Source organism: Acromyrmex echinatior, chromosome 5 (assembly GCF_024713525.1).
Source record: "Acromyrmex echinatior isolate Ae372 chromosome 5, ASM2471352v2, whole genome shotgun sequence".
Lineage (NCBI taxonomy): Eukaryota > Metazoa > Arthropoda > Insecta > Hymenoptera > Formicidae > Acromyrmex > Acromyrmex echinatior.
The window spans coordinates 7,004,007-7,020,224 of NC_141856.1; the positions used below are offsets into that span (position 1 = coordinate 7,004,007).

The window sequence follows — 16,218 nt, forward strand, 5'->3', positions numbered from 1 at the left end:
GGCAATGTAATATCAAGACATGACATAATTGAAACTATTTAACACTGCTCGACAATAATGAACATTCTCCAGATATTTTCGACATGTATGGCCGTAATATATCGGTCACCTCCTTTAGACTGCAATTACTGACCCAGTTGTAGCCTTGCCATCAGCAGTCAGCAGATGTCCATCGATGATAAAGCAGCGAAACTTTATTCCGCAATAAGACTTAACTCCAACGAAAGACTGGAGGCGTGCTGGTCTCTCGTCGCCTTTATTCCCTCCCCCCCCCCTAATGCGAATCGATTACGATGTGAATCGCTATAATTTAACACTCGGCAAACCAACACGCTCACTCGTGGCGCCGGATGAATTTATGAAGGGATGCGCGTCAATTTTCAAAAGATGCGAGGGGCAGTCTTAGCGAGGAAAAGAAAGATGGAAACTGACGGCATCGGGTTGACCGATAAATTAATGGACATACATGCATCCGCCATCCCGGCACTCTCTCCAGAGAGAGAGGCCCACGGCGACTAACCCCGTGCTCTCGATCGACGTGATGTGGACCGACGCGACGGCGAAGCGAGGACGAAGCGGGGCGCCGCGACGCTCGTCGCGTCGGAGTAGCGGCCGCGCGCAGCTGCAGCCGTGTCGCTTTTGCTCCGTGAGGACCGTTCAGTGAACGAGGCGGAGCGGTTTCGAGCGGTGCCCGAAACGATCGGTGTCTTCTCACGGTGCTCGTTGTGCAGTGTAGTTTATCAAGTTTCGCCGTCGAGCGATACGCGAGCGTACGCTCGTGCGAGCGCAGCGGACTCGCAGTGGTAATAACCTTTATTACACCGCCAGGTAGGAAGATACGAACGCACGTAGAAGAACGCACGACGAACGCGACGTAAGGCGCTTCTCCCTGGGGCATCGACGGCGCGAAGGTGCGCCGGGGAGGTCGGGAGGGCGGGAGGGAGGGAGGGGAGGGCAGGCGACGGGGAAGGATGTCGATGCGCCGTCGGTGGTCGGTTTCGGGGGTTGATTCGCGCCGCGGGGGCGATGAGCGCGCTTCCCTCCGCCCTGAGACTGACTTCCTGCTGCTGCTGCTGCTGCTGGCTCCTGCTGACCTGTCTCGTCGTCTTCCTGATACCTGCACCCTGCACCAGCGACACGCCGCAGCAAATAATAAGCCCGGCTCAAAAACAATCGGTAGGTGATGATAACGCGGCGGTGTCCAGCTACCTCGACGACGACGCCGAGGTCTACGAGGACGAGCAGATAGCTAATGGCGACCTCGACGAGGACTGGTTCGGAAATTTTACGGGTAAGTTAGGTCATGGTTCGTATATATTAACTGGATAATCACAGCAATCGATAGCAAGAGAATAATTATTCGACGAAAATTTCCGACAATGGTTGGGTTTAAATTAAAATTCGATAACGGCGAATTTTTTATAAATGCTTTGGTACACCATGATAGAAATTCTTTCGAGTATATATCTCTTATCGAAACGTCGATTAGAATTTCCATCTAAACCGATGAATGATGTATAAGTATTACAATTTATACGACGAAAAAAGACGCTGATATCGATGATTACAGAATCGAACGTTTTGAGAAAAGAAGCCAAGATTTATAAAATAGCTTGATGATAGCATTGTGATCTTAATTCGTTACCTAGGTGATGTCGGTGAAAACGAAATCATATTTCAACATCAAACATCGTTTAAACTTGCTAAAATATAACTTTTTTAACGAATAAAAAAAATAATTTCTGTGCATTGGTAAAAAATTAAATAATCAGAAGTGTAATAAATACTATAATAATATAAAAAGATATATGTATGTAGAAATTGAGGAAATATCACAAAATAATGCTAAGTTTCTAAAAAGATAATTATGCTAATCAAATTGTTGCAAAAGACTTTACAAGTCAAGAAATTGTTTGAGGAAATAAGATAACAACTAGATAAAAATTAAATAATGTACAAGAAAAATACGCTATGAGAGAGAAAATAAACGAGAAGAGTAATAGAGAAAATTATTATTATTATACTTGAGTTTATTCAATAATTAACGTTCATTTAACATAATTTACAATCAAATGTTTGTCCTAGACACAACAATGCTTTATTTTCACGTAAAACAATAACGATCGACGAAGATGATGTATTTCAAGGTTCTCCCTATTTGCACAATATACAAATACTTCCTCAGGAATGTTCATCCATTAAATCATGTGTCTACCATCATTTTCTAATACATTTTCAAAAGTAATTAAATTAATTCGCCAAATATATAAACGCAATTTTTAAGATAAAATTATGAAACCCACTTAATTTGATTTAAAATTAAAAATATGATATGCTATTTTCAGTGAACCGTATAAGATATGGTTTTTTTGTAAAAATAATATTTTAGATTGTTCGAAATTATGATAAAGAAAATTGGTTTAGTAAATTGTTAAGTTAAATGTAATAATTATTAAATTTTTCCATTCTGCTTCTAAAAATCATGTATACTAATTAATGTTTCAATTAATGCTTTGTTCAAACCACATTTAAATTTTTGTTAAATGTCGTATCATGAATATTCTTTTGCTTCAATAAAGATTTTAATTTTTTTTGCGTCTATCTCATTTTGCTCTTCTTATACACACACTCTTATCCCTTTTCGATTTTATATTAAAACACTTAACTTATTATTCTTACGTTTTAAAGGAAATGAAAAGTGCCTCGGGCGATTTGTCTTAGCACACGCGTCGATTTAACCAAAAAGGAAATACATTCTTCTTGATTTTCGCGCCAAGAACGCCACCGGTATTGATTTTAATGGATGCTGCAAGCTCCGCGCGTTCCCTAAGTCCGCATGTGTCAGTTGAACTACACGTTGTGCCTACGTTTTCCTTAAAAGTAGAACGCAGGGAAGAATAGTGCATTTCATGGCGTACATTTTTTGCTCTTTCACGATGCATTTTTTTTATTAGAAAGATGCAATCGGATAGAATGGATTAACAAAAAGGATAAAACTTAATTGCAATGGTTATAATACAAAAGTTGATAAATGACAAAACGAGAGCATCAATTTTACTGCCTTCTCAAATGTATTTAAATCTCCGCCAGCAACATGGAATTTTTAAAAACACCATAGATATTTTGATTGTGAATTTTAATAGATAAATTTAAATCTATAAAACTGAACAAAATACAATTCAACTTCTATAATATAATAGAAACTCATGTTAAAGCTTTGACAAATATATCAAAATTTTTTCAGATTTTTATATAATCCAGAATAATAAAAAAAATCTCTATTTCTCAGTAAGACTCACGGAAGAATTAAAATTTCATATTGTTAATAAAGAGTTAATTTCCAAATTAAAAAATGTAAACTGCTCGAGAAATAAATTATTACATGCAAATAATGAATTAGCAATTAGAGCGGTATAAGTATGCTCATTAAAATATCTTTTCACTTAATTTAACATGCTTTTTGGAACTTTCTACGGTTTTTTGTTTAATTAATGTAATCTAAGATAATTTTAATGACTGAAACGCATAATTTCTTAATTATACTTAGTATATATAACTGCACGTGCTAATCCATCAGACGTTATTAAAACTTTTCGTTAAACTCTTCGTAAATCACGCGAATCTAAATTTTCGCTTGATGAGAGAGCTTGATAAAACACACGCGATACGTAACAGTAACGCGTACGCGTACAACGAACTTTAATTAGTATAAATTTAAATGCAACCTGCTAAAGAAATCCAGTCAAGGCCGTGCATTTTCAATCGCAAAACTGAAGAAGTACGCGATCATCGCAAAACGGCATACAAACCGTATTGCACGGACGCTATTATCCGCAAGACAATGAGGTCTGTAATATTGAAATCTCTGCATTTGCATACGCGTCCATAGCGCCGCTAAATGACACGAAGCACATTTATCACGCACGACTGTCGTTGTCATTAAATAAGCAATTTATGTATGTTGATCCGAATAACATAGCCCGCGCAAAAGAACGTCGTAAGCCTTTACGAATAAAGATATCTATATATTTAACATTGCAAATAAATACGTACACACACATACATATATAAATATATATATATATATATATATATATATAATTATTAAAACTTAAAAAAAAAAATATATATATATATATATATATATATATTATTAGAACACAAAATAGAGTATCAACAAAATGCTGAAGGATTCAAGAAAAAACTTGGCAGTATTCATAACATATTTATTTGTAATAAAAGAATTTTAATCTTCTTATATTTGTTAGTAGATAATTTATAATTAAAGTAAAAATAGATTTGTGGCTTTAAGAATAAATCAAATATTACGTAAGCAAGTTATCTAAATGATAGTTATTAGTAATGATAGTTATTAATACGTTAATAATACACTTACATAAGCAGATAAGATATAATTAGCAAACAATTGGAATAAACTTATCAATTACGAAGTTAACTGCAAACGTTTTGACTCTAGATTTAAATCCTCTTTAGCGTGAAAGTTAAGAGTGCAAACTACAATATAGTAATCCAAACTCAAAACCTTTGCAGTTAACTTCGTTGGTAAGTACATTACAATTGTTTGCGAATTATATCTTATCCTTATAAATATATTATTGACGACTAACAACCGAGAAAATTTAAGCAACTTACATATTTGATATAATAAATTATAACAATTATAAGTTATGAGAAAATTTGTCTTATTTAAATATATATGAAGAATATATCAGTTCACGTTTTAGGGAATATTTGATTTTACGAGGAAATTTAAAAACGTATTACAGTTTAAATAAATTGTATTAATCCTTTTGTTTTGACTACAATTACAGTCGATGTCAGCAGGGAAATATTAAAATGTTTCTAGATTAATGAAAGCAATTAAATTTGATATAAACACACATAAACGTAAATTATTTCCCTACAAAAGACAAATTATTTTTCTAAAAAAATTTTATATCGCAACACTCTAAAAATATATAAAACAGTATTGTAAAAAAAAATAAACCGTAATAATTTTAAAATGTATATTCAATCAAGAAAAAACTTATAACGCAAATGTAAATTCTCTTTTATAATTATTTATAATTATTTATTATATCGAGAGTTCTTTATGTATCGAAAAACCATTATATAAAATGAAAAATTAATTATTCATGTGACTCTTTGTAGAAAAAGGACGGTACTTGGGCTCGCCTTGCGATGTCGTATCCTCGTGCAATTCCGAGCTACAGCACGTGTTCTGTGATTCAATCACTGGCCTCTGCGAGTGCGAAAAGTTCTACCCCGTTCGTCTCGGGCCTACCAAGGGATGTGCCAAACGTATGTAAAAGCTAGCAACTAGTTACCCTCACGCCTAACAAGTAGGTCGTTCCGATATCATAACTTCCATGGTAACGGTCGGTGAAAATAAATGTTCGCGCGTTCCTGATGGCCTGAATGAAGTCCGGCGGCATGAAAAGACTTTTGTGCACTCGTTTATTTTACATAATCAAAGCGCGAGAGTCGTAAATAAATTTTTAAAACTATGATAAGTGAGTTAAACGTTTATCTGATATCATTAGAGTCCGACTGAAACTTTTATCGACACTGAACCGAAACACTCGAGTACATGTCAATTTCAACTAAAACCGAAACCAAAATTTAAAAAATAAGGAATTATATAAAAGCTGTATGTATAGACATGCCCATATATTACAATATATATTTTTTCTTCATCAATATCATTTTATAGAAACAATAATTAAATTTTGGCCGAAATCGAAATTTCGGTTGTTGTCAATTTTGGCCAAAGAATATAAGTACTTCTTCTTTATAAACATCATAATTTAATTGAAACAATAATTACACATATTAAAATTAATATTTATAAAGAAGAGTTATATGGTTTCAGTGTAAACTGACACGTAATGAGTATTCGTTTTCAGTTTCGATAAAAGTTTCGGTCTAGATATTATATCAAAAACGTCAGAGATTTAAAAAAATGATAAATTAATAAACATTATGGAAAACATTTCAAGCTACAATATAAAGACATAAAACTAAAGACACCCTGAATTAAACAGCGTTTTGTTAACAATTTGAGAAAAGATTTGAAGCTATATCATACATTTGAATAGATGAAACTTTGATTAAATTCCTATTGAATAAAAGATACATTCCTCAATAAGTAAGTTCGAGTTATCGATTCTTTCAGCCAAAAAGCTCGGAGAGCAGTGCTTCTATCGTGCGACGTGCACTTTTGCGGATCAACATTCAACGTGCACGCAGGTTCAACACAATGCAGTATGCGATTGTGAGGAGGGATATCACAGGGTTGCTCTGTCTAGGCCTAACAAGAAGGTTTTCTGCGCGGAGGGTATTTATCTTTGACATTTCTCTTGATCACATATTCTATACTTTGTAATCCGATCGCGAGATTTTTATAATTAAAAATTCTGTCGGCTTAATATTGATTTTTATTACCTACTTTTAGTTTATAAATAAATTTAATATTTATTGATCTAACATTTAATATATTCCGCCAATTATTGTAAACATTGAAATAAATTTCGCGGTTGGAGCGAAGTAATATACTTTGATATATCTTTCGATCCGCATCGTGTCATGTCCTTCTTTAATTCATTTTAATCTGACTCGATAGATCTGGTGCTGATAACTACGGACATTCCTACCCTACTCTGCATAGCATCGGGGATAGCCATCTTTACGGGGATGATATGCTTCGTACTCAAATTATTCAGCAGGGCGAGGTATACAAGGCCGCGGCATTACGCCAATGCCAATCATGCGCCACCTATGCTGTTTTCCAGTGATACGGGTAAATAATGACCAATTATTTCCGGCATTCTACAAAGTCTGGTAGATCAGAAAATTTATAGTTATTTTAATCGAAAATACGTTAGCTTTGGACTGAAAAAAGTCGTAAGTAGTAATCCGTTTCTGCGAATTTTCAGCGATGTGGATAAATAACGATCAATTAATTCCAATATTCTACGAAAGGCAATGTCTGGTAGATTAGAGAATTTAAAGTTATCGCAATTACAAAAAAAAAATGTTATCCATTTAGAAGATATTAATCAAGTATAAGTAATCCATTGTTAGAATTTCCTTAATAATCGAATTATTTGTTAGAATCGATAACATGCATTATAGTATCTCATTTTTTTCAAAATGAAAGAAATTAAAATTTGAAGTATTTGTGCTATAATTAATAATATGAGTACAATAAAGAATAGATTATTTTCGCAAACGTACTATCACTATCGTAAGTATTATTTCGTCATATTTCAATCTTCTCTTCCAAGTTAAAAACATTTATTCTGACTAGAAAAAACTGGGATTAATTTATAAATAAAATTAGAAAACAGAATGTCTTCCTTAAATTCAGAGAATTTACAATATTTTTATATTTAAAAATAACATTCTAATTATGATTATACGGAAGAAAATATATCATTTTGGACAAAATATAAGCAAATTATTTATATCTCATGATTTTCCTAAAACTGCACTATTTAATGCGTCCTTATATGTACAATTCGACAATAATAATTCTCCTTCTTGAAGAACCTGCTTTCGCTTCTGTGAAATCAATAGAAGATATCTCTATATCGATACGATGCATAGTATATTCTAAAGAGAAGTATCTATTCTCGTCTTCGTTACTTACAACGTCATGCAACAAACTATACTTTAAAACCAGATGCAGCAAAAGCGAGAAATTTTAAGCGTACTTCATAAAATAAAAAACCCTACACCTTTTCGAGTAGGAAAAAACTAAATATATCCTCCTATTTAAAAATAATACAGTAAAAAAGCAATTTTTTCATACTCATGAACGAGTTTTTTTCAATAACAATAATTTCTAAATCTCGTAAAACAAATATCGATTACACGAGTATCTTATTTTCATTTTAAACAAAAATGATTTCTGCAATTTTATTCTGGTTACATAACGTATCTCTGATATCGAAAAATATAAAATCACGCCAAGTAATGTATTGTGTAGTATCGGTGTATGTAACGTAGTAAACAGACAGGATCAGAAATATCTCGTTAAAAAGTCGAACGATTGACTTGCCGGGATATCTCATCTAAAAGGTCAAACGAAACGTCCATCACGTTTGCAAATGTGAAAAAAGCCATGAAGCGCCGTCCATTACACGAACAGCGCGTCTCTACATGCGGAAATAATTCCCTGAAAATAAATTTCACAGGCATACCGCTGACGTTGCATGGACGTCCGTCGTCGCGATCGAGTCAGCGAAGCAGCAGCGCCGGACCTCTCAGCTGCGCGTTCACCAGGAGGCCTAGCAGCGGGGGTAGCCGCGGACCTCTGGTACCGGCGTCCAGAGCAGGTGCGGCACGGGCCGCCGCTATCTTGCTTATATCGTGTCACCTGCAAGCGACCAAGGACGGCAACAAGCATCGACGTACCCTTAGTGACGTAGCCGAGGGATCGACCGACGGCCCCGGTAGACGATCTCGTCTCTCTTTCTCTCTCTCTCTCTCTCTCTCTTTCTTTCTTTCTTTTTCTGTCTCTCTATTGCTCTTTGGGTATCTCACATTCTATACGTTATGAATACGTGCCTCATAACTTTCTCTTGGACATTCGCGCCTTTCTTATCGATCTACGTTATTGGGTAACCGAAATTCGGTTTACATTTATATATACGCGGTTCGTATGAACGACATGACACAAAGAATAACACGCCTGCTTTCATCGGGCAATATTGTTATCATTATCGCTGTGTTCATTCATACAAGTGTTCTGGCAGTGACAGATTCATATGTTCTTATCATCACTGTGTGTAACTCTGTGTTTTCTAATTCTCTCTCTCTCTCTCTCTCTCTCTCTCTCTCCCTCCTCTCCCCACCTCCTCCATTTATCTTCTATACTTCCTCTATGTTCATCAGCTCGCTTTTTGTGCTGACAACGATGGTATAATTGCGAAAGGAAGATTATTTATGATGACAATTAATGAGGTAGCAACGATGCTTCATGCCAAATCATACCATTGTCGCTGTTGCTGTTACATAGTCATGGTAACTAGCTGTTGTCGATGGTTGTTTTGTTAAATGTCCATGTTTCATTCGAAATCCCGGCTCTTGATAATCTCGTTTATATATCCATAACAAGTCTTACTCGCTAGTCGAATTTAATGATCGTTCCACAGTAATATTATAAAAGAAAAAATTCATAATTTTGGGTACAATTAGTTAAGTCCTTATTAACTTCAGTCAGCTGTCCTTACATCACTGTAACACAATTGCTATTTACTGTTCATGCATTTCTTTAGTTGCTAGTTGTTATACATACACGATGATGTTAGGACAACTAAACGTAGTTAACAAGAATCGTATTAATATACAATATATATGACGTTTTTCCATTAAAATTCAGAAATCAAAATACGCTTCCTTGGCTGCCAACGTCGTAAATAAAATAATTAATAAAGTAAATTTTTATATACATTTATAAAATATGATATAAATAATATCTGAAAAAAATCATATAAGCAACAGGTCTGTATTTATAGAAAAAGAAATATAAAATTGTACATAAAATGTATCACAAGTGTGTTACGAGATAGCAAGATAGCAGCGGCCGATTTCGTTGCTCGTTTACAAGTGATTCGTTTCTGGTAAGACGTAGAGAGAGACACGAAATCTTTACGCACTAGCTAGCTCGCTGCACACGCACATTTACACACAAATATATGATCGCGTCAACAATAATTTAGGGACCAGTTTCACGGTAGATGTTATAGCCTTATAAAGCTGAGAAAGATGTTTTATGAAATTAACGATAGTAAAAGAGCAAATATTCAGTCAGTCAATATTTTTAATTTTCTCACCGGAAAACTGAATCCCTATACGCCAAAATAATACAACATTTACAATATTTTTTATAATAGTTCGCTTTGCCAACATAAGTATTTCTTAAAAACTTGCTTTTCAAATATATGTATATGCATACATCGTAAAACGCATCTCGGTAAAGACTTTGCAATCATTTCATACATGTCACATACTTATAGGCGTTTCAGTACCGCTATCAATCAAACTTGCGTATTTTTTTAATTTCAATAAAATATAATAGCACATACACATAAAGTTTTTTTTATAATATTTCTTTTTATTATTTCATAAGTTACTCCTAACTTTCATTTGCCATTTTTCAATCAAGCATGTTTAAATCTGTATTATAAATAGAGAATGGAAGTAATTCGTTACTTGAAACAAAGTTACAGTTACAAGTTATTTTTTTGGTAACTTTACTGGTAATTGCGTTACTTTTTTTTTAGTAACGGTAATGTAGTTACATTTTTTTGATAACGATAATGAATTTTACAGTTAGTTTTATCGTTCTTTTGCACACGATTAGACACGGTTTGATTGGACACAAGTCACTCATAGCGTTTGAGACTAGAAAGTCTTTAGGTACCCATTTGCTGTTATTGGTGGTCGTCGATTTTAAAAAAGTAACGGAAAAGTGACGAAAAGTTACTTTCTCAAGTAACGGTAACGAGTTACTTTAAAAATCAGTACCTATAATAGTAATGGTAACTTTTTCTCGGAAACAAATAACTGTAACTTTTAAAAAATAACTTTCCATTCCCTGATTATAAATACAGTTTAACTTCCTTACATTTAATTTCAATATGCACGAGTTACCATTTTACAGAATATATTACATTATACGCACAGAATTATATATTACGTATGGAATTACGTTGTAAAACATACAATTACAGCACACTTTGTAGACTAGCGTTTTTTAAATAAGATAATTAGCATGTATCTAAGTTCTCTTACTCAAAAAAATACTAGAAATAGTATTTGTATTTTTAATTAATTTACATGTATTTTTAATTAATTTACTTTTGTTATTGTATCTTTACTTTATTATTTACTTTATTAATAATGCGCTGTTTTGGCTCCTGTTCTCGTATGCTCATTCACGTTCCGTTTATTCAATTTGTAGCACAACATTTCTTCGCAAGTTTCCATTCTCACCGCTTCATCGAAATTTATCGCGTTAAAGGTACCGCAAGAATATATATTACAGTTTCGCACTTATTGTTAGAAATTACAGTCTTAGATAGCTCAGATTATAGATTATCTAGTATACTATACCTAGTACAATATATAGATTCTTTTACTTCCTTTTTCAACATTACATTGTATTTCTCATAGCATAGAAAGTAGAACTATTAGAGGATACGCTGATATCCCTACGTGGTTCTTTTTTTCGCGTAGGTTCTCGCCGTCCTAGCTTAGCGTCGGTTCATAGTTCGACGTCCTCATCCCGTAGCTACAGCGCACGTCGACTCGAGAAGGAGAGGAACGACAAGGAGCAACGCCAAGCGCTTCAGGAACTCCGGCTAGCTAAGCAACGAGAGCAAACACAGCAACAGCAGCAACAGGTGGTACCGACGCCTAGTCCTAGGACTCCCCATTCCACAGACGAATTGTTGCCTTCAGTCGAAGAGGGGAAGGAAGTTTTCTACAACGAGGTAAGTCATTTCCGATCGGTCATTTCATATCTCTTGAGATTCGGTATCTATCGTTGTCCATCATCATCAGTGGTAATTTAACGTTGAGAAGTAGCTCGGGAGGCTTCATTATGAGGCGAAACTTAGATTTAAAACTTGAATGTATATCCGATAACCATTGCGGTGCTATTTTTGGCTATTAAATTTAAAATGTATTATAGCCATTATTTTTTAGTTATTGTTCATACTGTACGGTCCTAATAAATTGCTTATTATTATCAAAATATATTATTACAATCTCTTATAGAAATGTAATACTGGCTAGTGGTTAATTTATTACAGAAAGAAGGTTTGTTTGGAGCATTAAAAGCTTTGAACAACAATGTTTTTAATACTTAAAATAAGTAATTAATTATTGTCTTTCAATATTAAATTGGCTAGTATTAGAATTCTATAAAGGATTTATTATTACGTATTACAAAATATCCTTGAAAAGTATGTTGCATTAAACATATATAGGTATAATTAATGTAAAGCAAACTAGAGAAAACTAAATTATGATTGTCGTATACACCGAATTTTAGACAAGGATTGATTACATTTGCAGCAGGTACCGACGACATCAGACGTATCAGACACCATCCCAACGACGACTATGACGATGATGACGACGACATTAACAACGGCGATAACCACTCCCAATGTAAACACAACCCGAATGGGCGAGATCGCGCCTATGACAACGCCAGCGACCATTTTCGGAACAAGCGTTGCACCACGGGCTTCCGATGACATTTTCCAAGTGTAGTCTTTGTCAAGTATAACGATGTTGTATGACGAAGTTGATGGACTTATAATTTATTAACGATCTTTTTATTATATTTGCAAGAATCAACCGTCAACGGTATCAAGATGGAAACGCGTACATAAAAGACATAGAAACACACTTGCGATAAAATACAAAACTCTATATCAATAGAGATAAATGCACAAATACTGCGAATAAGTTAAATCCGTATTTTGCCCACGTTAAAAAGTCAGTTTATGACAAACAACATTAAAAAAGCCATTCACGTGAAAAATGTCTTTCTTACAACAAAGAATCGCGATTTGTAATTTTATAACTCACTCTCTCTCTGTCTCTCTCTCTCTCTCTCTCTCTCTCTCTCTCTCTCTTTCTCTATTAAATTTTTTATTTATTTCGAAAAATTTAAGCGCGAATTAAAAATTGTACATTTACTTCTTTAATTAAAAATATTACAATTTTTAAGCTCACCCACAGCATAAATTTTCAAAGGATGTTCTAGAGATGTCTATCGGATGTCTGACATCCTAAGGACATTCCCAAGACATCTTTCGGATAAAGTATACTATATGGACGAATTCAGAATAATACATTAATATATATTATGTATTTGATTCAATTTAATCTAATTTAATGCATAATTGCGAAATTTTTAATTTATCTTTTTTTGCTTTTATGTAGTTTGGAACATAGATATTGAAAATTGATGCTGACTTTATAATACGGACGAAGTATTAATGCAGATACAAGACACTTTCTGGATGAATGTATGTATATACTTGGGCACAAGTGTACTTAATGAATTAGAAGGTGGCGACATATTTTTACTTGTTACTTAAACTGATAAGAATTTATGAGAATGCTTGGAAAAAAGCAGGGTTTAACGACACAATCAGAGCAATGATAGAAATTTTGGACAATAGGTACAAGCAAAAATATTGGAAAAGCTTAACATCTATGTGTAAGTTGGAGAGAAAAAAATTTACGCTTAATGTGTAAGGATTCAAAGTTGATGACAAGATATTCCAAAATAAACAGAGAAAAGAGCGTTTCAATGCTTTGAAGTAATTGAACTGAGAAACTATATATTCGCTAAATAAATGAATTTGTTTGGTATCCAAAAATTTTTAATTATAAAAATATATAATTTTATAAAACTTATTGTCAGCAAAGAGACTGCATTTAGAGATTAACTATGTCAGAAATAAATTGGAATAGCAATACCCAGACAACACAGAATATTTATAATAAATATTTATTACTATTCATTTTTTGAAATGTTATATAGATATTTTAGACATAATTTATATAAAGCTTTATTCAAAGTATTATTAAAATATAGATTAAATATTTTATGTAATATTTATAATGAATATAAATAAATATTTATAGCAATTATTTTTTACTTAAATTCTGATGTCTTATTAAGTACTTTCATAGCATTTACTACATTTATAATAAATATTTCATAATACTTACAATAAATGTTTATAATCTGTGCAATCTAAGACCACAAAAATATTTACAAAATATTTTAAATAAGTCTTATAAATATTTTGTAAATATTCTGTAAATATTGTGTGCTGTCTGGGTAATTCATAACAAGAATCCAACTAGTTGTTTCGGTTAAAATAATTTAATTTATAATGTAATCATATCGAAATACGTATAATTACATATCAGATATATGCATTATAATGATAAAAGCATTGATTCGCTTGACAATATTACTATAAAAAATGCATAACAAAATGAAGTTCCCTTTTTATAATTCTCATAATACATATGAGTATAATCGTACTTCATTCAGAGTACATACAATAAGAAATATTCAAATTCTCATCAAGATAAATTGCATTATTATGTAAAAATTACGATCGAGTCTCTCATTTCGATGACAATATACATATATCTGTTCAATAATTATTGCATAGTTACAAATAATTGTCATACGATCATTTGTTTTAAATCACATTCATAAGCGACCTTGTGAAATTGTTCATCAGAGTGTGATTACATATCAGCAGGTTCTAAGACATTATTCCATTCAATTTCGATCGAAATCGTTGTATCGTAAATTTTTCATTGAAAAATCACGATACGTAGAAAAATTATTGGAGGGACAATCTCGAGTGAAAATCGAGGCTAAATATACTTCAATAAAAATGATACAAAGAAGATAATATAATCTATAGTTCGGATTTAACAAAATACAATTGTAAAAGCCACGAGAATTACGCCGCATTGTTGCTATTGCAGTTACTTCGCTTTGCTAATTGAAGTGGCATGCAATATCAGGCGATTTGTTTTATTTTCCCAACGCAAACATTCCATCGACTTGTTTTTAGACATGAAAAATTAATGACTTGTTCATTCGTTAAATATATGTACACAGCGCGATGTCTTTTATACCCTTAGACGAATGCAACAAAATATCTATATGTAGGTATTGCATATAAATATTGTAGAAAATTTGTTGAAAATAAATCACTATCACCTGCTTTCGTTTAAACACTATCAGTCGTCATACAAACGAAACGAGGACTTCGATTGTGTGTGAATTTCCATTTTGTTAATTATTATTTGAAAATCGATTAAATTAGTTGGATCATATTTCCGTACAATACAAAGATACTTTTAGATCAAATAAAAACAATTTCATTTCTAAAATATTTCGCGATATCTAAAAATTCGAATGACGACTCGAGAAAACTGCGAAATCTTCTCCACTGCGTCATATTTCATATTATACCGTCATATTCTACAATTGTTTGCTGGCATTAATCGTAAGTTAACATAATCGATGCATTTTGACATCACGAGCCTTCCAAATGCAATCTTTGGTCACTAGACTTGTATAAAGTGTAAAACATAACAATATAAAATTATTAAGAAACATTATCCCAAACAGAACAACAATAAATAAGTCACAATAACATCAAAATGATGTTAAAATCATTGAATCGTTATTAATTGAAAAATGACATTTAGTAATCATTTTAAAGTTATTTTCACATCATTTTGATATTATGATGACTTGTATTATGAGTATATATCATATATACACGTGATCACATGTTCGTAATTAAAGATTTACGGAAAATCGGAGACGCATCAGAGAGGCGTAAATCTATTGTTATAGCAAAACGTATATCAACATTCTCGTGTTCGGATAATTTACGCTGCCTTTTCCCGAGTAAATAATAAATGAAAAAGAAGATAAAATGCGTTGAAGAATATTCTTAAACGTTGCATAGCGTGAACGCTGCATAGGCATACATATTTACACATAAAAATTCACGTACACACGTGACACAGAAGTAAGATTATCTGAGGGTCTAAGCACAAAGATGGCCGTAACTGAATCGTGAAACGTGAGTCGTAATCGTAAGTCAATACACAATGTTTTGGCGCAACTGTACGTCGATATGGCATACATAATTACTCCAAAACATTGTATATTTGTCTACACCTATGACTCACGTTCCACAACTCAGTTACGGTCGTCTTTATACTCAGCCCTTACGTATTGTGTTCGACAACGATCGCACCTGGTTATTAGGCTCGGTCACAACTGTCGATCGATGATCTATTATCATTAAGGAAAGAAGTGGAGGAGAAGATATATGAACTTATATCACATAACACAGCCCGCATTTCTCCGAGATACTCAATACTCGACTTGCCGCCTGATTTACAAAAGTCGATGTTATCGTTTTATCCCGGTTTTAAATGTTTACTTATGTATAATAAGATTGTAATATAGTCGTTGGGCCAAATAAAGCTCGTTTTTCGATATAAGCACATATGTAGATGCGTGTGATTATTTCTTCTTAAGTTAAAACGTTGCTAAAAAAGAGCAGGAGTTCAAAAAATTACCGCAAGATTTCCATAATACAAAACTTCTTGCAT

General features: G+C 33.1%; 1 protein-coding gene across 2 annotated transcripts; it reads left to right on the forward strand.

Moving 5' to 3' along the window:
• Nucleotides 1-959: 959 nt before the first annotated feature.
• Nucleotides 960-16,112, forward strand: LOC105149153 (hypothetical protein). 2 transcript variants are annotated; one of them, XM_011061372.2, is made up of 7 exons: nt 960-1,291; nt 5,173-5,322; nt 6,197-6,358; nt 6,644-6,820; nt 8,220-8,477; nt 11,266-11,522; nt 12,109-16,112. In XM_011061372.2, exons 1-7 carry the CDS (start codon nt 1,027-1,029, stop codon nt 12,307-12,309), a joined length of 1,470 nt encoding a protein of 489 aa, XP_011059674.1. In that variant the 5' UTR covers nt 960-1,026; the 3' UTR covers nt 12,310-16,112. The 2 variants fall into 2 exon arrangements, with proteins under 2 accessions (XP_011059674.1, XP_011059675.1); XM_011061373.2 differs by having other exon boundaries at nt 8,220-8,360.
• The last annotated feature ends 106 nt before the right edge of the window (nt 16,113-16,218 follow it).

Bases quoted from the DNA above. Each gene is read 5' to 3' on its own strand.
- LOC105149153 (XM_011061372.2), top strand. From the start codon at position 1,027: ATGAGCGCGCTTCCCTCCGCCCTGAGACTGACTTCCTGCTGCTGCTGC. The intron at 6,821-8,219 runs GTAAATAATGAC...TAAATTTCACAG, and splicing joins GCTGTTTTCCAGTGATACGG to GCATACCGCTGACGTTGCAT. The intron at 8,478-11,265 runs GTAGACGATCTC...TTTTTCGCGTAG, and splicing joins GGGATCGACCGACGGCCCCG to GTTCTCGCCGTCCTAGCTTA.